This window comes from Agelaius tricolor, unplaced genomic scaffold (genome assembly GCF_023055355.1).
Source record: "Agelaius tricolor isolate 1412-34295 unplaced genomic scaffold, bAgeTri1.0.p SCAF_25, whole genome shotgun sequence".
Lineage (NCBI taxonomy): Eukaryota > Metazoa > Chordata > Aves > Passeriformes > Icteridae > Agelaius > Agelaius tricolor.
The window spans coordinates 5916281-5940648 of record NW_027269285.1 but is presented as its reverse complement, the minus strand read 5'-3'; the positions used below and the strand labels follow the sequence as shown (position 1 = coordinate 5940648).

General features: G+C 45.2%; 1 protein-coding gene across 4 annotated transcripts in view; it reads right to left on the bottom strand.

Moving 5' to 3' along the window:
- The window catches only part of AP2B1 (adaptor related protein complex 2 subunit beta 1), a 77474-nt gene that overhangs the window by 45893 nt on the left and 7213 nt on the right, over positions 1–24368 (bottom strand). For all 4 annotated transcript variants that reach the window (XM_071447944.1, XM_071447947.1, XM_071447946.1 and 1 more), the window contains exons 4-10: positions 23213–23348; positions 21764–22009; positions 10207–10397; positions 8093–8314; positions 6964–7084; positions 4779–4874; positions 233–348 (exon numbers count right to left, since the gene is read on the bottom strand). In XM_071447944.1, the coding sequence (XP_071304045.1) occupies positions 233–348; positions 4779–4874; positions 6964–7084; positions 8093–8314; positions 10207–10397; positions 21764–22009; positions 23213–23348 (1128 nt within the window). The remainder of the gene's footprint in view (positions 1–232; positions 349–4778; positions 4875–6963; positions 7085–8092; positions 8315–10206; positions 10398–21763; positions 22010–23212; positions 23349–24368) is intronic.

The following is a 24368-nucleotide window of genomic DNA, read 5'->3' as shown; positions in this document are numbered from 1 at the left end:
CAAGAGCTTTACTGGCTTTTGATCCAGCCTTCAGCATGGAGTGGCGGGGAAGGAAAACTTTTCAATTCAAACTAACAACGAGCCAGGCTGACACCTCATCTAGAGCCTCCTACCAAACCAGGAGGGGGATCACTGCTTCCAGGTTTGCTTCAGAGCCCTGCTGAGCAGAGAGCTGCTCTATTCTGATGATGGCAGCCAAGAGCTTCCAGAACACCCTGAGGTTTCCACCTACTTGTTGGGGTACTTGCGGAAGATGTCCCTGATGACCACGATGGCCTCCTGCACCACGTAGTTCACCTTGGTCTGGATGAGGTCCAGCAGGGTGCTCACACAGCGCTCTGCAGATTGCTGGAGACAGCACAAAAACACCATTTAAAAAGCTGAAGAAACGCTCCTGCTCCCACAGCACTCACTGAGGAATGTGGCATGTGTGTGAGTAAAGGCCCAGAGGACAAGAGCTACAAACTCTGCCCAGAAATGAACTACAGGGGAACAAAAGGTTGTTACAGTGGGGACACCAGCTGGCTCCAGCTCCTCTAGAAAGTAAGAGGAGCAACTGTGCCAGCAGAAAGTTGGGTCAGCACACAAGAGACCTTGGGAACATCACCTACACTGCTCTTTGTACCACCCTGGGGCTGGTACAGGCCACTGAATGAGCTCTCTGGAGCTTCCCATGCCAGGCAATCAGAGCTGGGAAAGTTCTGATAGGGACTGCAGGAAAGTTTCTAGCAAAGCCAGAAGGCAGGAGAAAACAGTGCTGTCAAAACCAGCAGCAAAAAGCAGCAACAGGTTCAGTATTTTTGGGGTGAGGTCACTAACAACATGTGAAATGCACAGCTAAAAACAGAAATTCAGCTGCTCCTAATGCAGCTTTCAATTAATTAGTTCAATTCACAGGCACTGCAAGATAACAAAGACTGGACACTGTCATGCTCCAGGAGCCAGGAGTGGAGTTAGAGGCAGATAATTCAGGGAGGTCTATTCCCAAACAGCACAGTGAGACAGGACATCACAGGAGCAACCACCTCCAGCAGCAGAGTCTCAAATAAGGGCAGTGATTTGGTTATTAGCAGAGCACACATGAAGCCTCATTACACAGCTGGTGATTAATGTGAGAAGCAGACTGCTCCCAACACTGCCTTCAGAACACTCATAAAGGATTCAGGCTGGAGACAAACACTGTGGGGCACAAACAACAGCAATGTAGGTGGATTTTTCAATTCCAGTGAGTTAACAGCTCCCTCAACTTACAGTGCACTTAAAGGCTGGGCAGGAGGAGGAGGAGTGAAATGGCATTTTAGTCACAGCAATCAGTTCTCTGAGAATGGGCAAAAATGTCAAGGACAAACCTCAGGAATTTGGGTCAGAGACTAAAACCTTCTGGCAGCTTCCTGCCCTCCTGGGTACCTCACACAGGGCCTGTCAGCACAGACAGGCTGACATGAGGATCAGCCAGGGCAGGATCAACACAAACCAGCACTTGCTCTGCCTTTGCAAACTGGCAGTAAGTCATAAAGCTCTCCCCTGAAATTCACACCAAACAGAAGAAAAATCCAATACAATTGGTGTCAGAGAGGCATCACATAAAAATGGGTGATTGCTGTAATATTCTTTTATGATACCTCTCCCTCCTTAGCTCAGCTTTATGGGTACTGTGGCACTACAGGGGCACTGAATGGCAACCTGACCATGTCTTGCTCTGATCCCTTCTGCTCCAGAAGGGATTTGAGGCTGTCACCTGGAAGACACTTCCAATTCATGGGAGCTGACCATGGACCTGGCTCCACACACTCACCTGGCTCACAGTGGGAGCCCTGCTCAAAGTCCTTGCAAGAGAGATGCTTCAGAGCTTCAAATTTCACCTCCACATCTCAGTAACTTTCTTCTGATATTTTAACAAGTGACCTGATGGGGTAAATCTGTGCCACATCCATCTACAGAACCTACAGCACCAGCCACTGCTGGCAACAAGCACTGCAGCCCTGTCAGAGCCTACAACTAACAGAGCTTTAGGAGCTGTACAGTTCAAGGAAAAGCAAATTAAAGTTTTTCTTTTCTTTAGATGCTTTGAAGCGTAATTTTTTCCAGGAAAAGCACAACATTCACTTTGAAATACACAGCAATGATTTTTAGCCAAAGAGTCCCTTGGAAAGTGAGCAGTGGTGGGCACATGCCCAGAAGAGCAGTCTCTCTAACAAAAACCATCTCAGCTCACCCCATCCCTTGTAAACACACAGCTTTTTGAAGGTGGACATCCTTGGGGACAGCAGAGCTCTGCAGACTGATGAAACAGTGCTCAACTCAAACAGCTTTTAAGTTGGAGTGAGGAAGGACAAGAAACCAATGTCAAAATTGCTTTGTTTTTCTGCAGAAACCGAATGAAAGCCCACAAGATTATTGAAGTAGCACATATCACACTCAGCCATGAGCCTCAATGATTTCTAAGAACCAGGCTGCTGGCAGAATCTCTTGGAAACGAGACAAATATCCCTGTAAGATGGCTCCTTCTGCTTTTCTCCTTTGCTCCAGAGGAACCCCTGTCTTTACTGCATCCACTTCATTTCCTTTTCCCACAGGAGTGGTGCTTGTTTTGCTAAAAACCAAAGCATGGAATGATGGTTTCTTGTGATGTTGCCACTGGAGCAAACCAATTCACAAGGCAGACACGTGCAGTTACACCAGAGTTTGCTGTAGATAAACCCAAATTAACTCTGAGCTCAGCTAGCAATAATCCAGCAATATCCATGCAAAATGTTCTGACATCCCCCAAAACAATGTGACTGCTCAAGCCTGGGCAAAATCTTGTTACTCAGTGTGGGTGTTGGTTCCATATCCCAAAGCAGCACCAGGAGCAAAGGGAACACCACATTTGCTTTGTGGTGCACCTCTCAGCAGACAAATTTATTTCTGTCTCACTCTCCAAGGAGTGACAATTAGACAGAAGATAGGATCCCTAAAGGCAGAGCTGAGGTGCTCTGTGAATCCTCATTCATCAACAGCTCCTACTGGCTGTGTCCTCTGTCAAAAATCAAATTTCTGAGCTTTGGGAACTTGGGCACTGATGGCTGTGAGGATGCTCTCCCATTAGTCATAATTCACAGTGTAAACAGCCTCTAGTAAAAACACAGATGCACTGGGGACAGGGATTAACCTAGGGATGAGGAAAAACTGTCATGAGGTGTTCTATGTATCTCTTTAAATCTGGTTCTTGTCAGAGCAGGAAACAGATCTCACCCTTAGTAGCAGCAGTGCCAAAAATCAAGGTTAAAATTGTTGATGGAGAGGCACAATTACAATTAGAGGGTCACTACAGGGACATCATTACTAGTCATTTGCTTATCAAATAGGACTGGTGAGGTATCAGGGATGGGGAAAAATGTGGAGGATGAGGGCAGGAAAGGGTAAAAACTTCTAAAAACACCTTGATGCTGCAGGAATACACCACCCTCCTTGCAACTAGGACATGCACAAGGCCAAATCCTAGTGAGAAAGTCCCTGCTGAGAACTAAAACAAATTCCCACCCTGCCAGCACAGCACTGCTACAAAAAGCACTGTGACCAGCTCCTCTTAAACTTCTCTGTAGCCCTTTTCCATGCTCAGGGGGGTTTTCTACAGTCACTGCTGTGGCTCCTGCCTGGATGCAGCATGGAAGGAGTGCTCTGGTATTTTGAAGTGCAGACATAAAACAGAAGCAGCAGCCCCTGCTCCATGGGGCCATGCTTCAAAGAAAGCCCCTGGCAGTGACAAACCTTTGAGAGCTGAAGGAAGGAAGGGAGAGCTGCACAAAGGGGCAGCTGATTCTCTCCAGAGGACAGAAGTTGGTGTCCTCTGTGCACAGGCTTGCAGTAGCTCAGCTGAAACAAGAGAATCCTGTGCACTGACACCACACTAAGCCAGGCATGATTAGGTTATTATTTAAATCTGCTGTCAGGCAATGCTCATGGGAACACACTTGAGCAAAAGCTAAATGAGCTCAGCTGAAATTAGAGCACTTTATGTGACATTCTGCACTCAGTCATCAGTTTACTGAAAAGTACCAACACCACAGCACAAATCTTCCCCCTCTTCACAGGATTTCTGAGCTCCTGACAGGCATTTCAGATTCACTTACAGTGAAATTAACAGACACATCACTAAAAAAACAATATTCTATTATGAGCACTTAGGTGGATGTTCCACTGGCAGAGGACATTTCAGACTTGTTTTGGAAAACTGCAGAGGTTTCTGGGAACTTGTTTGCATAAGCATTGAGGTAAAAGAGAGCACACTCCAAATGAAGTTTACAAGTTATAGGGATGGATTTATGTAAGTAGAGTCACTCTGTTTGTATAAATTGCATTTAAGTGCCCCAAATCTCTGCAATTCTCTGTGTTCTGTTCTTCTGAAATGGAGGGGAGGGATGACACAAAATGCTTCATAATACTGAATTTCTCTATACAATATCTTCTTCTTCTCCCTTCAAAAGGTCAGGCCACAGCTATTAAAGGATTTGGATGGATAAGTGGTCATTGTTCCGCTAAAGCAAATACAGTAAAATATTCCATCAAGGATGAATGACCTGCCTTGCTCTGCCTGCAAGATGAGAGGAGCACCCACCCTCCCATGATGTCCTTACAGCTCACACTCTGCTCAGGGCTGCTCTGCCCATAACCAGGATGCATCCAGGCCACTTGAGGGCCACCACTGAAATTGCAGCACCATGGAAATGAGGTGGCAAAGCCCAGCACTGTTTCTGAAGACAGGGAACCAGAGAGAGCCCCCAGGGTGAGATACTTGCCTCCACCTTGATGGCGCAGCGGCCGATGGCGCGCACGGCCTTGCGCACGAAGTCCACGTCCACCTCGGTGGCGTATTCCTTCAGCTCTGCCAGGACCTGTGGGGACACCACACCACTGTCAGCCCCTGGGGACACTCAGAGAGCAGCCCACCCTCACAGGTGATGCTGCTTGGGCACCAGCAGATGAGTAGGATATCCCTTCACAGCTACCACACACGTCCGGCCCAAGCCTGCCATCAGCCCACTGGTTTGGTTCTCCTGGTGTCTAATCCAACCTGGCCTAAGTTACACTTGGTGTAGGCTGCACAAAGTCAAAAGGTGGCCTGGTCTTGATTATTTTCAATCCCCCTGAACAAGAGCTGAGGACATATCAGCCCTGCCAAACTTCAAGGTTTCTATTCCTTCCTGCACTGAAAAGATATTTGCTGTGTGCAAAGCTCTCAGCAACAACCGTTTTTGATCCCTCCTTTTCTGTGCTGAGATGAACCTTTGGATCCCTGGTGAATCCAAACAGAAGATGCAGAGGAGATCTAAAGACACCCTGGAACATCTACACACAGATTAATAACAGCATGAAGATACTTCCCCTTGTAAAAGTAAGATTTATTATTTTGTCTCACTGTTTTGCTAATGGAAACTGATGAAGGGCTAAACCCAGGATCTGCTGGGATCTTACAGACCTTTAACTAAAAAGCTTTGTCTTAAATCACTTAGCTTACAAAAAATTATTTCAAGAAAAGACCATATATAATTTATATTCCCTCAAAAGCTCAATTTATTTCAGTTTCTCATGCCAAACATGACATCAGGGTTTTAATCGTGATGTCACAAATAGATGGTGAGGGAGAGGGGAGCAGCACAAAGCCAGACAGTCCTTTGAAAAATCTCTCATCCAAGCAAATTGCTCAGAAGAATGACAAGATAAAGAGGCCATGAAGGGCCAGACTGCAGACAGATAAATCTGCAAGGAGGAGACAGGACATCTGTGTTTTGAAGTTTTATTATTTCCTTGGATGATCTACATTGCACAGCACTTGGAGCACCTGCCTTTAGCAGCTGATGCTTCCCAAACACTGCCCAAGGCCAGGGCTGGAACCATCCTGGTGCCCTGGTCCAGGATGGGCACAGGGAGGGAGAATCTCCCCCAGCAGCACAGGAGGATGTGGGTGGAAGCTGCTCCCAGGTCTGATTCCAGGACATATTCCTGCTAAAGCTTGTGTTGTTTTATGAATGCCTCCTCAGAAGCTGGAGAGATTCATTCATTAGTCTGCAGATCTCAGACTGCCCTCCAGACACCACTGGCTTTCATGCAAACAGCCCATATTATTGGAACATTATAAATTCAAATTGGTGTGGAGCCTACCAACAGTAAAGAGAAAATTCTGAATATGTTCACATAGCAACTGATTTTTGAAATATTTTCCATGCCCCCAGCACAAGAAGGGCATGAATTACCTTGCTCAGTTCCAAAAACCATCAGGAGAGAGCTGAAAGAGCTGCTCAAAATGTCACATGAAATGAAATTGTTCTGTGACAATTAGGATAGGACAATAATAGCACTAACCAGAGGCATTAATCATTCTGCATTAGTGTTAGGCCTCATGGCCAGGGGTGCACTTCCTCCAAGGAAGGGATCTGCATTAAACCAACATCAAATACAAGAAGAATCTACACTGTAAAGTGAATCTCAGTTCAGCTTCATTTTCAGCTTTGTGCTATTCCCATTGTGGAAGCAAGTTAAGCAAAAGCAGGATTTTTTTAGCTCTGAAGAGTGCCTGTGCAAGCGTTATAACAATTTCACTAACTTGAAATTCACACTGCAATAATGTTTGGCCTTTCTGAATGCCTCCCTTATAGGCACACCCCTCTCACTTGAAACAAGGCTCTCATTCCAACCTCAGCACTGGCAGTGACTCATTTGACAGGATCCATGAGTTCTCCTCCTGGAATTGTCATCAGTGAAACAAGATCCACCTCACGGTCACGATGCATCCATGCCACGCTATTAACATTTAAATTCTGGGAAACTCCAGCACCTCCCATTAAAGAACTCACAGAGCACTCCACCAGGCACAGTGATGCCTCAAAGTGATGCTGACTCCAGGGGTAGCTGCAAACACCCTCACAACAAGGAGCAGGGCAGGGTTTTCCCCTCCCAGAGCACTGCAGGAGCGCCCCAGCTGACCTGGGCAATGTTTGCTTGGGAGGCCAGGCGGATCATGATGTCCAATTTCTCCAGTTTGACATAGATGGGGTCGTTGTACTTCACAAAGAACACTTTGATCTCCTGCTTCAGGATTTCAGGCCTGCAGGGAACATAATGCTGTCACTCAAGAGTGGTAAAAAAGCCAAAGTATGTTAACAACAGGCATATTTTCTTTAAAAATCTCCCCAAATATCCACTGAGAAAAAGAATGGTGTCATTTTGTCCTGGTTGACCAAGGAGGTCATGGATTCCCCATCCCTGGAAGTGTTCAAGACCAGGCTGGACAGGGCTCTCAGTAATTTGGAATGTGAAACCTGCAGAGGAAGCTGGAACTGCATGATCTTTAAGGTCCTTTTCAAGCCAAACCATTCTCTGACTCTGATTTTATGCCTAGGATGTGCAAACACCAATTTGAAGAAAGAAGTCTGGTCAAAAAGATTATTTAGATACAAAAATGCATAATTCAAGTCTTTCAACAGCCACATCTCTGCTTCCTCTATTTGAGCTGCTGAACCAACCACGACAGGCAGTGAACAGCAATATTTTCAGTGAAAGAACAACATCCTTATCTTAATGCAAAACCTACAAATTCATTTCCACTTTCACTTCAAGATGCCAGTGCACAGTAACTCTGCCCTAACATAATCCCAAAGAGCTATCCAAGCTATCTCACCTTTCCAGCAAGGATCAGCAGCAATTAAACATGAACATGGGAGCAAAGTGGTGGGAAAAATCCCAAGCCACTGTGCACCAGGATGTCACCAGCCTGGTGGCTGTGTGCTGAGCAGAGTCACACAGGCACAGTGAGATCCTGCAGGTCACTGTGAACTGTTCCTGTTTGCCATTTTGATTTATAGAGGCCAATTCTGACTACTCATAAAGAGAAGGTGAAGAGAGGCAGGTAAAGAAATACTGCATGAAACTGGTATCACAAATATGCTGTAAAGGAAATAAGTTCAGGCTGCCAGAGTCATGAGACTGTTTAACCTGGCTCTCAAGGGATCTGAGCTTGGATTAAAAGAAATTCTGTGCATGTGGCAATATCTGGAGATCTGAGATAAAGAGATGGCCTTTGACAACACAGGAATTAAACCCCCTGAGCCTTTACCTCTTCTGCACAATCAAGTTGATGTTCCTCAGGGCAACATACTGAACTTCAGGCTCTCCAGAGAGCAGGGTCACCAGAGGAGGGGCAAGTTTCTTCAGCAGCATGTTGTAATAGTCAGAGTCCTTGGGAAGGAGCTCCAGGAACTTCATCAGGACCTTCACTGCTGACAGCACCACTGCTGAGTTGGCATGAGACAGCCGGGGGGTCACCCGCTCACAGATGCTGGGGATAGAGGCACAAAAAAGGGTTCAAATGGATTTCAGGGTGCCAAATATTTCAAATCTGAATTTAGGAGATGGCACATAGCTTCTCAGACACTGCTTGGATTAGGTTTTGCTCACAATGAATGGGCAAAGTCCTGTTTTCCTGAACGCAGCAGGAAACAAACAGGGACTTCTCTGACAGCTTCAAGTTTCTCTCCTGCCACAGTCAGCTCAGGAACAATTCCACACTCCCTGCTTTTTCCTGGTGGTATTTTCTATTTGTGTGATCTTGTCTGTCACTTACAAACATAACTTTAACAAAAACAGCTACTGGAAAAACACTTTAGCCTCCATATAGCCATTCAGAAGTGATACACGCTTCTGGCTTGCTTGGGGGGTTGCTGTCATTTCAACAGAAAAAGATTTCTGCTCCTCTGAATACACAAGAAAAGAGTGACCTAAATATCCTCCCAAATCCCACTTGCCATAATGGATCCTGTAATCAAACTGCATCCTAAACAGCCCGTCCCAAAAAGAAAGGAAGTTTGGGTTCATATGGTCTTTCTTAAAGCATCTGTCAAGTTTCTTCCCACTCCCTCCTGCATGTTGCTAACCCAGAACAATCTCAATCCCATCTGTGCCTCCTGAAGTTTCCTTCCCTGCAAGATCTGCTTTCAGCCATGCTGGAAGGGAAGCAGCACAGCTCAGTGAAGAGCAGAGAAATCCAAATCAGGTTTGGGGCACCCCCAGCTGCCTCTGTCCAAGGTCACCTGCATGTCCCAGCTGCTTCCTCTCTCTGTGCCTCAGTTTCCCCATGCACAGGGGAGTGATATTTTGCTGGAAAGGAGGGTGGCTTTCCCAGTGCTGTCTGACTCCAGGAAATCAACTCCACACAAAGGAGCAAAAGGATAAATCACTCTTCAGAGGAACTGGGACATGTTCACAGGTGCTCAGAGCAGTGGTTCCTCTGACAGAGCTGGGATAACACCAGGCTCACACCCTGGAGATCTCTGCAGGTTCCTAGCACTCATTAAGAGCTGTTTCTGGCACAGAAACAGAACACAAGGGGGAAAAAACCCAGCAAGGCTATTGGGAGGCTTCTTAGAAACAGTGCATCAAAAAAAGAGTCAATGAAGAAACCCATCAAATTCCAACTGCTCTGGCCAGGATTTTGTACGTGGGCTTGTGATCCTTCCTCCCCCTCCATCCCCACATCAGCTGCATTAAATACATCATCTCAGAGTCTCCCTGTTCCAAGTTACTTTTCTGGCTGAATCCTTGTTTTCTTAGGAACACAATCTGGCTTTTTGTGATTCTGGAGACAGATGAGGAAGAGGCTTGAAGTGCACAAACTATCAGCCCACTACCCAAACCCTAAAGTCTTTCTATTTAGGTTTAGTCATTGCAGTTAAAGGTAAAAGCACAAAGGTGAATTTGGAACAATAAGGAAGATAATTTCTTACCTTTATTTTCACTTCTATCATATCACAGACTAGTTTTCAGTTGGAAAATATTCCAGACCTGCAGTGCTTTGGAAACCCACAAACCTATAAAGGCTTCTTGCCTCTCAAAGCAGGAAAACCAAATAGGAAAGCTCTGCTTTAAAGCAGAAAATCCTCCAAACAGTGCTTCCACTGTTACAGGTTTGGTCTTGAGCTGATCCCTTCTTAGTAGTGCCAGTCCCCCCAGGAACCAGGCCTTTTAAGTAGAAAATAAAATAAAAAAAGATAAACAGAGAAAATGGCACTGCAGAGGGAAGGGGCAGGATTCCAACATCAGCCCAGCTACCCAAAGTGGTTTTCCTTTTAAATCTAGTTTATCAAGTCTCATTTGTGCTGCCACAGTGCCCTGTTACCTTTCAGAGCTGCACCACCCCCAGCAGCCCCCAAGTGCCACCAAAAGCCACCTCACCTCTGAGCTTCCCGGTCATCCTTGGGGTTGTAGTTGGACAGACAGTCCAGGATGAAGATCTGCCCCCACTCTGTGCACTCATTTAAGGCTGTCAGCAGCTTGTTGATGTTCTGAGGGTTCAGATCCAGCAGGTTGCTGTTGGGGTGGGACTCACTGATCTCTGACAGGGCGGCCACAGCGTTCGCTACCACCTGAGGGGAGAAAAGCTCCTTGTTAGCAGAGCAGGAGGGGCTGGGCAGGATTGATCCAGGGCTGGGGACATACAGGGAGCAACCTGGAGCTCCATCAGCTGCCACAGCAGTTACCTGGGATGTAGCACAACCTGCAGAGCCCAGAGCTTCACTGGGAGGAACAGGAACCCAGGACAAGGACATCACTTTGTGAGAGACTTTGTGGCACCCACAGGGAACACCAGCACCCTGCAGGCTCCACATCCTGCCCCAGTTCCAGGGGATGCTCAGCTTTGCAGTCAGGGTGCCCAAACCTCCAGCTGCCCTATTTTTTATTTTTTTATTTATTTTTTATTTATTTATTCAGGAATGTGTGCCTCTTGCCCATTTTGACCATGGCACATGGCTCAGCAGTGATCCAGAAATGAGCTGGCAGGTGCCTGGCAGCCTCCAGCTCTGCAGCAGCACTGGCAGGTCACAGTTTGAGAGCAAACAAAGCATTTCTCTAAAATGGGCAACTCCTGCTAAATTTTTTAATAAGCCATATTTCAATTTTCATTTTTTGCTTTATGGAGCCATGGTAAAGGAAGCATTCCAGCACAACTCATCCCTGAAAATATTCCTGCTGCATTTAGGACTATATAAGGTCTTCTCTTTTCTAAGCACAGATGAAATGAAGCACAGAGAGGAGGTTCAGGGTCCAGATTGACACAAACAGAAGTGGGAGTGCAGCATAAATTTCTAATTCCATACTCAAATTCAACAGTTATTCCAACAGACTCCATGGGAAGATTTTTTTTTTTAAATAGAACTGCAGAATATAGAGACAAAATAGAAAATTTTGCAGATGAGACTAAAGTCTTATTTGTTTCACTAACATGAAAAGGGATTTAAGATGAGTTTGACACAGAAAACTGAAATCCCCTATGAAAAGGTAATTTCAGGACATTTTACAATGTACATCATGTCCAGCCCAACTCCCAGCAAATATCTGCTCAAATGAAGATTTATAGTGTTATTTTCTATGAGATTAAGGCAAAGAAACATCTTATCTAAAATCATCTGATTGTCTGGGTGGCTAAAGATGCTTTTGATGCAATATAATGAAAACAAGAATAGCACAACCAGAACTTTCCCTGCTTTGTTCCCATCCCTTCTTTGTTCCCATCCCTGCTTGTCATTAAACCAATATATTCCAAAGTCATTGCACAGGCACAGTAATGTTGATTGTTCTGCATTTCACACCTAGAGGTCAGAGATAGGATTTTGATCCAAGATTTTATGAATTTCATTAGTTGAATGAGCCTTCTGTCACCAAAATCATTAGCAATCAGTGCTGCTGTCTTCTTGTACTGTTTAAATGAGGAACTTATTAAGATAGGCTGCTTATCCTCCTCATTATTTAATTTGCCTAATTCTTGAATGGTTAATGTGATACAGCATAAAACTGAAGTAAAAGATTTTTATTATCATTGTATTTTTGAAGTTACCAGTGAAGACAAACCTCAAAAGCCACTGAAAAATTCAAAACCCTCATGAAAAAGTACTTATAGAATGACAGTGCTTTGGGAAAAAAATTTTGAATTGACAAAAAAAATTTACATAGCCAAAGCATCAGAGAAAGGGATCTGTCAGTCATACAGAGGGACAGGAGCTCTGGCAACTGCACTCACACTGCCAGGCACTTTGCTGCAGTAATTGATAAATTAGTAACTAATAGAGAATTTTAGAATAGAACTGAGACTGCAGAACTCCAAAATCATTGAATCCAACCATTAACCCACCACTAGATCACGTCCACAGGTGCCATATTCAGATATTTTTGGGCAGTTCCAGGATATCCTAAACCCTGTGCTTCTATTTCCTTCCTTGCTCCATGGAGTCTATCCCTGTGTTTGCCATGGGCAAAGGATGCACAGAAATGCTGCTCCCATGGGTGGAGAGCAGCAGCTCCAACCCAGAGACCAAACTGAGAATGAGATTTTGCTCTCAGCATCGTTTTGGGTCCCTGTCAGCAAAAATGCAAGTGTCCAGCTCAAAGCAGAGGATGGGACAGGAGGTGGCAATCCACTCCTAATTCCATTCAAAACATCCATGAGGAAGTGGCAGAAGGCCAGATGGGCTTGGGAACATGGGTTGTGGTCTCTTTGAGTGGCAGAAAAAGGACTGGGAGGGGCTGTGAAATATCTGGTGGCAGCTCAGTCCTGCCAGAGGAGCTGGGATCTACAATCCACAGTCCACAACTGAAGCTGGTCCTCACCCCCCACCTCAGCAGCAGTGACAAGGAGATAATTGAAGTAAAAGGGGATAAGGGAAAGGGTGGGGAATAAATGCAAACTTTAAACAATATTTATTAAAAAAAGGACTGGCTGGCTATTTGCACTGAACATATTGATGTGTTCTGGTGTTGTGCTATGCCAAGGAAAACAATCAGCATCTTCGAGGCTTTTCACCCAGCCCCAGCCCAGCTGAAAGGCAAGCAGCTCTCAGGAAGCAGTCCAACACCAACACTGGCTGGAGCACACAGCCTCACCTCCTCCCTGGCACTGCCACTGCTTCAGGCAGCAACAGGAACACAGAGCAGCCCTGCACAGCCCTAGCACACAGCTCCTGCTCTGCCAACTGCTCCCACCAAGTCAGAGCTCAGGTCAAGGACTGAAGCATCCCCCACTGAAAGTTCTCACTCAGGTATGGCAAAAATCCACAAAGAACCACTCAGAACCAATTCTGGTGTTCCATCACCTGCTAATCCACTGGGTGCTTTGGCACTCGTGGAAGTGCCACTGGAAATATTTACAAAGATGGTTTTTGGCCAAAAAAAAAATTTTAAAAAATCTGCAACATTAAAGCTGAACCTTAAGTCTTCAACTGGGTTAACACTTCTTCTTTAATACAGCAGCACAACATCAGAAAGCCCAACTACATTAAACAGCAAGAACAAAGTGATCAGTTGCAAGAAGTTATTTTCTCTTTAAAAGAAAAGATGATAGAATTGCTGGGGGACATAAAAGTAAGATAAAGCTTTACAAATGGTATAGGACCAAGGAACTAGACAAGTTTCACAGGCTGATTGCAAAAACCCCTAAGTTTCTTTAGCAAACAAAGCGTTCTCTGCTTTTCAAAACATGCCCCATGTTTATTTTGATGAGAAACCAACCAGTTGTGTACTTTATCCCATAGACTGGAAGAAGCAGACTTAAAGTACATAAAACTAACAGCTGGTGTAGGCTCGAGTTCTCAAAAATAATAAAAAACCAGAAGTCAACAGTAGCCACAGATATGTGAGCATAAACAGCTATTGAACAGAAAAAGCTTTCAAAATCCCAAGTTAACTCCACTGGAAAATGCCTCATTTGACTCACAATTAAGAATACCAACTTTAAGCCAAGAGCTACCAAATTATGATCTACCTAAAAATCCCCCAGAAAATAAAAATGCAGAGCAGATTGAAGAATTAATAATAATTAATAACAATAACAGGTCCCTGGCTTGCTGATGTAAATCAGTTTACCCTGGGTACACAATGACATTATTCAAATGCAGTCACAGCAACATCCCTTTGGAGCATGGATGAGCTGAATGACAATAAACCTCCTTTTGGCTGGAGGAATTTTGTCAGATTTGGAGGATTTTATTGAAGGAAATTTATTGGAATTTATTGACAAATTTGGAGGAATTTATTGGAAGAAATTTACTGAAAAATTTGGAGGAATTTATTGGAATTACCCAATACATTTAGGTTCTTGGAGAAGCATGATTGGGATGAGGGTAATCAAAACCTCCCAGGCTCTTATTAAAAAATAAAAAAAAAAAAAAAAAAAAAAAAAGAAACCAAGCCCAAACCTCTACACTTAAATCTACATCACAGCTTTAAGAAGAACCCAACAGTTTTAAATCCACCTCCAGACAAACTCTTTCTGCAGCCAGGCAGACCAGAGCCGACCTCCAGGGAAGCTGCAGAGGTAGGAGCGCTGTGATTTCCAAGTGATTCCTTCTGGCAGCTCAAACCTTCAGCTCAGAGCAAATGGTCTCAAACAGCACCAGGGAGGGAAGGGGGTGGCTGAAAACCTGCATGTCTGCCTGGCAGCCCACACAGAAAAGCTTTGCAGGGGCTGGGGGGACAGGAGGGAAGCTCGGCACATCCAGAACGCCAACCAGTCAAAGCAATCAGATTATTTCCCTAGCATCCCAAGCTAATTGGAAATTAAACCAAGTGTGTAATGGAGCTAATGAAATACAACGTTCTGCTGCTTGAAACAGGAACCTCAGGCTCGCCATGCTGCTAAAGTGAAGCGGAAATGAAGAAAAGGAGGAAAAATGAAGGGGCTCAGAGAAGGCTGAGGGAAGGCAGCGCTCCCTCCACAGCTGGAGGCTCCTGCCCTCCAGGCTGCAGGAGCTGAGTCTGAGGTGCTGACATTTCAGAGAGCACTCTGGGCTGGCAGGGTACATCTGTGCCATCAAGCACAGGCTCCCAGCTGGGAGATTCAGAGCAGCCATGGATGGGTGTCTCACAGGGCCACTCATTTTTATGACCATGCTGTGTGCCTAAAATGTCCCAAACAGGTGCTCTCCAGAGAACAAGACCCCTCATCCTGTTCACATCATCACTTTTATCTCCAAGCCTTCCTTATTCTGCTTCCCTAGGAACAGGAACCATTCCCTAGCCCAGGAACCATTAACATTTCTTACTTTACAAAAGAATTCTTCCCTGGGAGGGTGACGAGGCCCTGAGGTTGCCCAGAGAAGCTGTGGCTGCCCCATCCCTGGAAGTGCTGAATGGGGCTTGGAGCAATATGGGACAGTACTGACCATGGCAGGGGATGGAACAAATTGAGCATTAAGGTCCCTCCCAACCCAAACCCTTCTGTGATTGAATGATTCTATGAAATGGCTCAACCCTGCAAGTCAGAGAGCCCCCTTGAGCCTCTCACACTGTCAATGCTTGTTTATATGTATGGATTTAAATTAAAGCTCTGGGAGACTCACACATTCCCAGCTCCTGATCACATCCCAAAAACTGCCTGGGTGGGGAAGACCTCCTGGCTTGCTTTTTGCAAGTGGGCTGAATTTTTATGCAAGGGAAGTTAAGTGTTATACTTCCCACGGTGTGCTTGCCCTAACTGGGTTTTTTTTTTTTTTTCTGCACTTCCCTGCAGAAAAATGGCACTTTGTGGCAGACTGGAACATCACTCCTGCTCTCATATCCTTGCAAAAATCAGGATGTGTGAGCTGTAAGGCAGGAAAACAAGCTTCCCCCAGCTGTTGAAACTCTTGTGGTAGGTGGGCAAGAAGCTGCTCCATCACAAGGGGCTTCTCCTTGGCACAGCTGAGCCCTCAGTGCAGGAAATTAAACTCCACAGGAAGACACAAAGGGTCTGCAGCTCCCTGTTCCCCTTCCAAAAATCACAGTGGTGTGATCCCAGTCTGGATCAGGCACCTACCAGACACATCAGAAAGGTTTTGCTTTATTTTCCTTGCAGAGGCTCTCGCTGGCACCATCCAGTGGCAAATGGGCTGTCTCTGATCTGAGCTGAGAAAAAAGGACCAGCTAAGCACCAAATTCCTTACACAGCCCTAAAAAGGGGGGTGCAGAGATCCAAAATATCACAACCACAACATTATCTGACAAATGGTACTTTTCAATAGCTAGAAGTGTCTGTTCCAATGGGAAGTAACATGCAGACACATGTCAACAAAATTCCCAGCACACTGGTTGATGTTAGAGATCCTGGAATCAGGATCTGTTCAGCAAGATTAATACTTTGGAAATTAGGCACATACTGGTGGCTGTAATTGGAAGGAGACAAGTCTCTGATAGATGAATTTGTCAATTAAGCTTTATAAATTATGGATCTGGGAAGACGAACTCTGGAGCCGTGGAAATTCACAAATTACCAAACTCCTCACCTCTCTGCCAGTACTGAAAACACAGGGGAAAAAAAAAAGCACAGCTTTGAGGGAAGATGCTCAAGAGCTGTATCCTTCATACCAAAACCAAGCAAACAAAAAACCCAAGTCCCACATGCATGCTTGAAATTCCCTCAGACCTCTTTAGGCTGAAAACACCTGCTCAGTAAGTGAGATTCCCCTGCAGGAGCTCATTCCAAAGCCACAGCTGGTTTCAGCAGCACAACAAGGGGGTCACAGTGGGAAACCAGAAGCTGTGCCACCAGTCACAGGTGGCAGCTCTCCCTTTCTCCCTGCTCTAAGTCTTTGCTGTGCCTGCTGCCACACACACAGCTGGTTTCTGCACTGCCAGGCAATCCCCCACATTTCCTCTCTCTAGCATCCCACCACACATGAACACAGCCACTGCTCAGACAGGCTCCTCCACAGCTTCTCCCCATCTCTCTCCCAGCTTGTTGCTGCTTTTGGCTGCATAGTTTACCAGAAGTGTTGCTTTTCCTTCTGGACAGCCTCGTGGAAACAGCACAAGCATCCATTAGAGAGCTCCAAAGTGCCACCACCACCACTCCTCAACAGCCCCAAGCAATGTTCTCATTCACTGCAACAAATCCATCACTGGGTAAAAGAAATTCCACCCACAAATGCCATCAAGTGTCTCCCAGAAGGAAATATTATCTCTACTTGCAGCGCAAACATTATAAAAAACCCCCAAACCACACACAGGATCAATTCAGACATGGTTGGAAGACTTCAAGATCCAGCCTGCATCTGCAGTACTTGGATTGAAAAGAAGAGGGGTATTTTTTTTGGCAACAAGACAGAAAGGGAATCCTGGAGCAGCCCCAGGCTGATGAGATGCTGCAGAGCCCACAGCTCCCAGCAATATTTAGCTCCACACTGGGATGTGGATTTTCAAGTCCTTACAACCTTCATGAGCAGGAATCATGAATTCATCCAGCAGTGACAGCTCACTCCTCCCACCAGAAGAAAACACCAGCTGCAGAGGGAAAACACAGGCCTGGGAGAGTCCCCATGAGGAACAAGTGACCTCCTGTGCCCAGGGAGAAGGTGCTGTTCCACTCCCTGCTGGATAAGACAATTCCCACATCCCTGACTGCCTCCCACAAAGCCCTTTTGGGACTCAAGGGATCACCAGTTTCTCACCAAGGGGTTCTTTTCTCAGCTTTAATAGAAAGAGAAGGATAAAACTCCTGCAGAGGACAGGCCCAGGAGGCAAAAGCTCTTTTTTGTCTCTAAACAGGCTCATTCCTCAGGACATCAGCTCAGAGACATTCTGCTTGCTAGCTAGCAAGAAAAATAAAAGGAAGATCATCTTCCTCCATAGGGTCATCCAGGAAGCTTCCACACATGCACTGGAGTTCTGGCAGAGGAGGAACCCACATCCCTTGCAGGAGAACACTCTGATTTATCTCTACAGGTTTTTAGTCTCATCTGTGAGCTGTGGAAACTCAATACTGCTGGAGGGAATCTGGATTAGATCAAGCTGGACCTTCCCACCTCCACTGTCAGATCTCAGATTCCCTTCTTAGTGTTAAAGGTAAAAAACCTCCCAGCTACAAGAGAGTTTAATTATACCCCACACACTTGGTGCATTTACTAATCAATTATGTGATCTCAGCTTACGCTGAGTCCCAAGAATGTTTCTCACAATAAATTGTGATGTAGAGGATGTAAAACACAGCACAAAAAGTCTGTACAGTCCACAAAAACACAGAACAGCCACACCTGAAAAACCCTGGATCCAGCATGAGGAAGGAGAAATGCTACAGGAAGGAATTAAAAACTGAACAGCAAAAACCTAGAAAATAGCAGGGAGAAGGTGACATCAGTTAACTTAAGCCATGCAGATAACAGAGATTGGCAAGGAATCTATTGCATGGGTTAAAAGTTACTTTAGAAGGTCAAGGATTGAAAATATTTGGAGAGAAAGGTTGTTCCATTCAAATGTTAAAAGACCAGTAAGGTTTTATATGGATTTCCTCTCATGTTTTTCTGCTAATATTTACATTCCTGAAGAAAACCAAGTGCAGGGATAAAAAAAAAACCAGGAGGGAGTAGTTACAAAATAAAGTGTCTAAAGATAGTCAGCTTTGGTTCTGCTTTCAGCTGCTGCCATCTCGTGGTCTGCTCTCCCTCTCCTGGGCTCAGCACCTCCAATGCTCCAAGGAAGAGCAGTCATTGCAAGGCCAGAACAAGACAGCAGCAGGAAAAAAAAAAATAACAAAAGAAGGTTTTTCCATCACTTCAGAGAAGCTCTGGCCACCAGTAGGTGTGAAACACTCCCACCTCTCTCCCCTCACTGTGGCCTATTGCTGGCTGTGAACAGTGTTAGGGCACAAAAATTTCATTTTGGAACCATATTTTTGTTAGAACATGAGGATTATGGGAGAACAGGCTTCTGAGTTGCATTTTAGCCAGGTTACCAGCAAGAGAGGTGCTGAGGGCTGAGCAAGTGCAGCAGCCCAAGGCAGCCAGGCCCCAGCTTTCTATTCCTGCAGTCCTGCCTCTGCTGAGCTTCATGGGCAGAAATGCAGGGTGAAAAAAGAAAGATTGGCTTAAGACAGCTCTGGGAAGAAATGAGGGCTCCCCCTCTATGGAAGGATCCTCTTCAGCAGGATCCCAACTGATAAAGGGCAGTCATAGGCACTTCAGAGCCATCTGGAAAATGAGATTAAAGACTTCTCCACAATCAAACTTCTGCAGGGCAACTGAAGCCTGCCCTTGTAAAGGGTTTTGGGCCATGGCCTGCACAACACAACTCAGAGAACTCTGCTGCCGTGGCAAAAGCCACCAGCCCACCTCACCAGATACATCCCTATCAATATTCTGCAATTAGAAGTTTGAATTAATTCACCCAGGGGCTGCACCTGCACAGAAAATCACCTCATGTGAACTGAGGCAACATCCTGAAAACAACAACAACAACAAAACAGATAAAGGGGAAAGAGCCCTGGCTGTGCACCTACAGCACCTCAACAGGACTTCAATGCCCTGAACATCCCCAAAGGCTGCTGCTTTATTAACACAGAATAATGCCATTAATCCAGAAATATAAGGAAAAAAAAAAGAATAAATCCAAAATGTTTCTGAGAAGGTCACCTCCAACTTAGACATGCTTATGATGAAGGTGATCTGAGCCCAGAGAAATATGCACCCTGATCCCTGCACAATTATGAGGCAATTAGTGAACCACAGATGGAGATGTTCCTCTACCAACACCCAGCTAAAATGCTTAGAGCTTGCTCATGTGCTAGAGGCAACCAATTACAAAGCCATAATAAAACCCTTCTTCAAGACTATTTTTCAGCTGCAGCCTTTTTTAGCTCCTGCTCAAAATCCTCATTTCTCAGAAGAGAGAACAAGTGTGGATTTCCCATCTCAAAAATTCTGCTTCATTAAGTGTCTAATGTTGCCCATTTCCACAAGCCATCAAAAGAGGAGAAACATTTATAATATAAATATGAATGAGCTTGGCTAACAGGTTGCAATGATTGAGATGCACCATTTACAGAGGCATAGGCCATCAGAAAAGATCCATCTGTACCATTCCTTCCAGCAATCTTTTCTTTTTGATAGCCAATACTGATACACACATTTTACTTAAAAAGACCTTCTGGGCAGGACTGCATTCCAAGGAAAAATACCTTAATAAATATCAACTTGCACACAAATACAACTTATTTGGCAAACACAATTCAAGGTCATCAGGAAGTTTCACATGGAGAAAGCAATGAAGTGGATGGTTTGACCAGGAAGATGAACCTTAAATAGGGGTGGATAGTTCCTGTACTTTTGAGGGAACCACTGTGCCAAAAAGGAATTTCCAAGAGGATCAACTTAACTAAAAGGTTAGTTAAGTTGAAATTTCTACTAAAATTTCTTTCTTTCTTTCTTCTAAAATTTCTTTTCCTGTTCTACTAAAATTGTAGCCAGATTAAATGTTATATTAAACCAGCAGCTGCCTAGACAAAGAAAGCACCTTCAAGTAGTCATCAATATTCACAGAGAAGCCTGGCATAAGAAAAAAAAAATATCAGGGAGGCAGATAAAAAGAACAACTTGTAAAAGAGCTGGATATCAGAGAAAGAGGTGTCTGTATCTCCTGAGAGACACCACCACTGAGACTGCTGCCTGTGACAGTCAGACACCTCGAGTTTTACTGTCTCTACAAAGTCTTACAAAGAGCAATCAGCAGCCTTCACTCTCCTGCTAAAGGGGGTGGCACCTTATCACCTGCACTTGCTTTATCTCAGGTGCCCAAAAACTACAGCAGAACAGAAATTCTGTGGTTTGACTCATGCACCACAGGAAGAGCTGTTAAACCTGCCCTAATAATGTGAGATTATTTCTTTAACCAGAGTCCATTCTCTAAAAGAGCTAAAAAAGCAGCAGTCACATTCATAAACTGTGAGTTGAACTGAGCTGCAGAAGTTTTCTTCCCTGCTAAGGGTCAGGCTGATATTGGTATGCTCCCTGGGTTCCAGCAGGAAACAGGATTCAATGGAAGGATGATGCAGTGGGACACTTCAGTTCCTTGGCCACCACCTTTTAGTCACAAAATAATAGCAGGAGACACCTGGCTTGGAAGTGGACCCTTCACCAAGCATAATTAAATGCTGATTTAGTAGGTAATTTACTCCTGTGAAATTCCTGGTCATGATCTCCACCTCTCCTCTGACAACTCATTTAACTTTATTAAAAACATTAGCATTGATTTTCTTCACTCATTACAAGCCAGTGAATTTATCTGCATTAGCAAATTAATTCATCCAAACTCTTACTCCAAGAAGAGCCAAAGCCTGCAGGAAAGCAAGAGCTACAAGCTGTCACCAAGGCAGCACCATCACATATTTCTTGCTCTTCTGACTCACCTAGCCAGGAAGTTAAAACAGGCAAAAGCCCAAGCAGATCAAACAACAGAAGATACTCCCTGTTTTCTGAGGAAACAAGTGTTCCTTAACCAAAATCATCTCAGAACCTTTCACATTTATGATTTCCAAACAACACAAACTCAAGCATGTGGCACTCACATTCTCTGAACGTGATTCCTTTGCCCAGGATTTTTCTCCTGGGGAGCTGAAAGGCAATGAGAGAAGCCTCAGAGAAAAGGAAAGCAATTCTTATCTCATTTGCTTCTCCTGTGTTGTGCTCACATGTGAAATGTGTTTAAAGATTGTTTACCCACAGGTGATTGTTTCATTGGATGTGAGTTCTGTGAATTGTTTTGACTCATTTGCCAATCAGGGCCAAGCTGTGTCAGGACTCTGGAAAGAATCACGAGTTTTCATTATTATCTTTTTAGCATTCTCTAAGTATCTTTTCTGTATTCTTCAGTATAGTATTCTTGAATATAATATAGTATTATAAAGTAATAAATTAGCCTTCTGACAACATGGAGTCAGATGCATCATCCCTGCCACAGGAACTTACAATAAAGCACCGTGCTGGGAACACCTTACCATGGGATTGGAGTCTGCAATCAGATCCCGCAGGGAATCCAGGAACCCTTGGTCCTCCACCATCTGGGCATTGATGTCATGGAGCTTGGCCACACACACAGCTGCAGTTTTCCTCACGTAGGGGTCCTCATCCTTCAGGCACTTGCGCAGGGGCTCGCACAGGTACTCGGTGATTTTGTCCACGCGGATGCAGCCCATGGTGCGCACGGCCAGGGCACGGATCAGGGGGTTTGGGTCCTCACAGTCCTGCAATGACACAAACACACCTGCAGCAGCAGATTCCCTGTAACCAGACTGCTCTTACTTAAGCAGCATCTCTCTGATTGCATGCTAAGTGTCAGAACCCAGGAAATTCCCCTGGCTGGCCTGGAGGATTCGAGACCCTGCCAGGGGGCTCAGAGCCCAAGGCTCCCGTGCCTTTGATTTAGCCCTTGGAAAAAACAATTACCAACGTTTATATGAAGAATTACAAGTGAAGAAAGTTGAAGTAGAATAATAGTTTGTCACGGAGGGGAAAATCGATTTTTGAGGTTTTTAGAATGGGGGCTTGGGGTCCCAAGATGGAGGAATTTGGGCGTGCCTTATTCTTTTTCCTTGTTCTTCCTAGCCTCCATCTTCTGGGTGATGGTGGCATTTTTAGATTGGTTTAGATTGTTTAGAGTAGAAACTCACTGTCTAACATAGGTGATAGGTATTGGGAAGTTATTGTAAATAATGTACAGAGTAGTTTTTAGTATAAAAGATAACACCAGTGTGCCTCATCCCGACCTGCCAGACAATATTCTTTCCAGAGAGGAAGACAGGGACATCCTCTCTGACCAGAAGAGCAGACCTCTCAGCTTATGTCTTCTCACCTCCTTCTGCCTCAAGAATCAGAAAAGAAACTTGGAACCCAATCCCATTCCCCAGTGTCTCATATTTTATAACACTACAAGGAGTCTCAAACTTCTTCTAAGCACTGGGTTTTATCTTGCACAACATGAGAGTGGAATAACATTTCCTAGATAAGGAGAGGCAACCTGACAAGAGAACTAAAGGCAAGCCAGCAATCAGGCTGTTGTTTTTCCAGTGAACTGTCTCTCAGTTTCACCAGAGATAAAGGTTTTCCACACAGAGCACAGCTGGAACATTCAAACAGGAAGTTTGATATCCATGTCTCAGACACTACAAAGGCTGGAAGATGAAACAGATAAAATCTGTTTTCCAGTAGCAGAAGTTGGTAAAACAACAGAAGCAGCTTTCCCTGGAGCAGGCTCTCTCACAGGGCTGCTGAAGTCATCTCTGCAGTAACCAGAAGGAACAACTGAGAAAGGACTCAAATCTGGTGGATTCAGCACCCTCCTCTATGAGCCCAGCCCCAAAGCAGAGATAAAGCTCCCAAAGGCCAAAGAGATGTGCTGGCAGGCACTGTGCTGGACCCTCTCCTGATGTGCCAGGGGAGCAGGTTACCTTCACAAAGCTGTTGACAGCCATGATGGCCATGTCTGGCTGGCTTTTGGCATAGTTCATCAGGTACAGGTAGACCAGCTTCTTCAGCTCCAGGTTGTCAGTCTGCATGCAGTTGACAACATCAGGGAACAGAGAGCTGGATACACAACACAAGGATGCAATCAGAGAATTGTTCAGGTTAGGAAACGCCAGCAGTTCCCTCAGCACTGCCACAACCACGTCCCCAAGTGCCACATCTAAACACCTTTTAAAACTCTGTCAGGGATGGTGACTCCACCACTGCCTGTTTCAATCCCATCTGAACCTCCCTGGCACAACTGGAGGTTATCTCCTCTCATTGTCACCTGGGAGAAGGGACTGACCCCAGCTGCACCCTCCTGTCAGGGAGTTCAGAGAGTGAGAAGGTCCCCCTTGAGCCTCCTTTTCTCCAGGCTGAGCCCCCCCAGCTGCTCCTCATCAGAGCTGTGCTCCAGCCCATCCAATGTCCTTTGTGTCATGAGGGACCCCAAACTGACCCCAGGATCTGAGGTGTGGCCTCAGCAGTGCCCAGCACAGAGGGACAATCACTGCCCTGTTCCTGACATAGGCCAAGTGCCATTGGCTCTCTTGGCCAGCTGGGCACATCTGACCAGCACTCCTGGTCCTGTTCCATCCTTCCAGCAGCTCTTCCTCATTCCTGGAGTGTTCCATGGGTTGTTGTGACCTGACCTCACATCACTGAGCCTCAGCCCATGCACTCAGCCTGCCCAGATCCCCCTGCAGAGCATTCCTGCCCTCCAGCACATCCACACTCCCACCCACAAAATAAAAACCAGAGGTTGCATGGCATGCAAAGGAGACAGTAACAGCACCAAGGAAGCCAGAAAAACTGGAGTTCCACTTTAAGCATCCTGCTGTTTAATGAAAGGTCACCTTCCCTTCCAAAGCAGTTTGCAATGGCTTTTATAATAATAATAATTTAACCTCTTCTACAGCTTTAACATAGGAGGAGGTGAAAATGCCATTTCCTAAATATGAACTAGGGAGTTCACCAAACAAGGAAATTCTACCATGCCAGGCCTGGAAATGAATCCACAAGAGGAAAAACGTTGCTTTAAAATGTTTTGGTCATGCAGGACACTTATGAAGAACCTGCCAAATTCCAGACTAGCAAAAT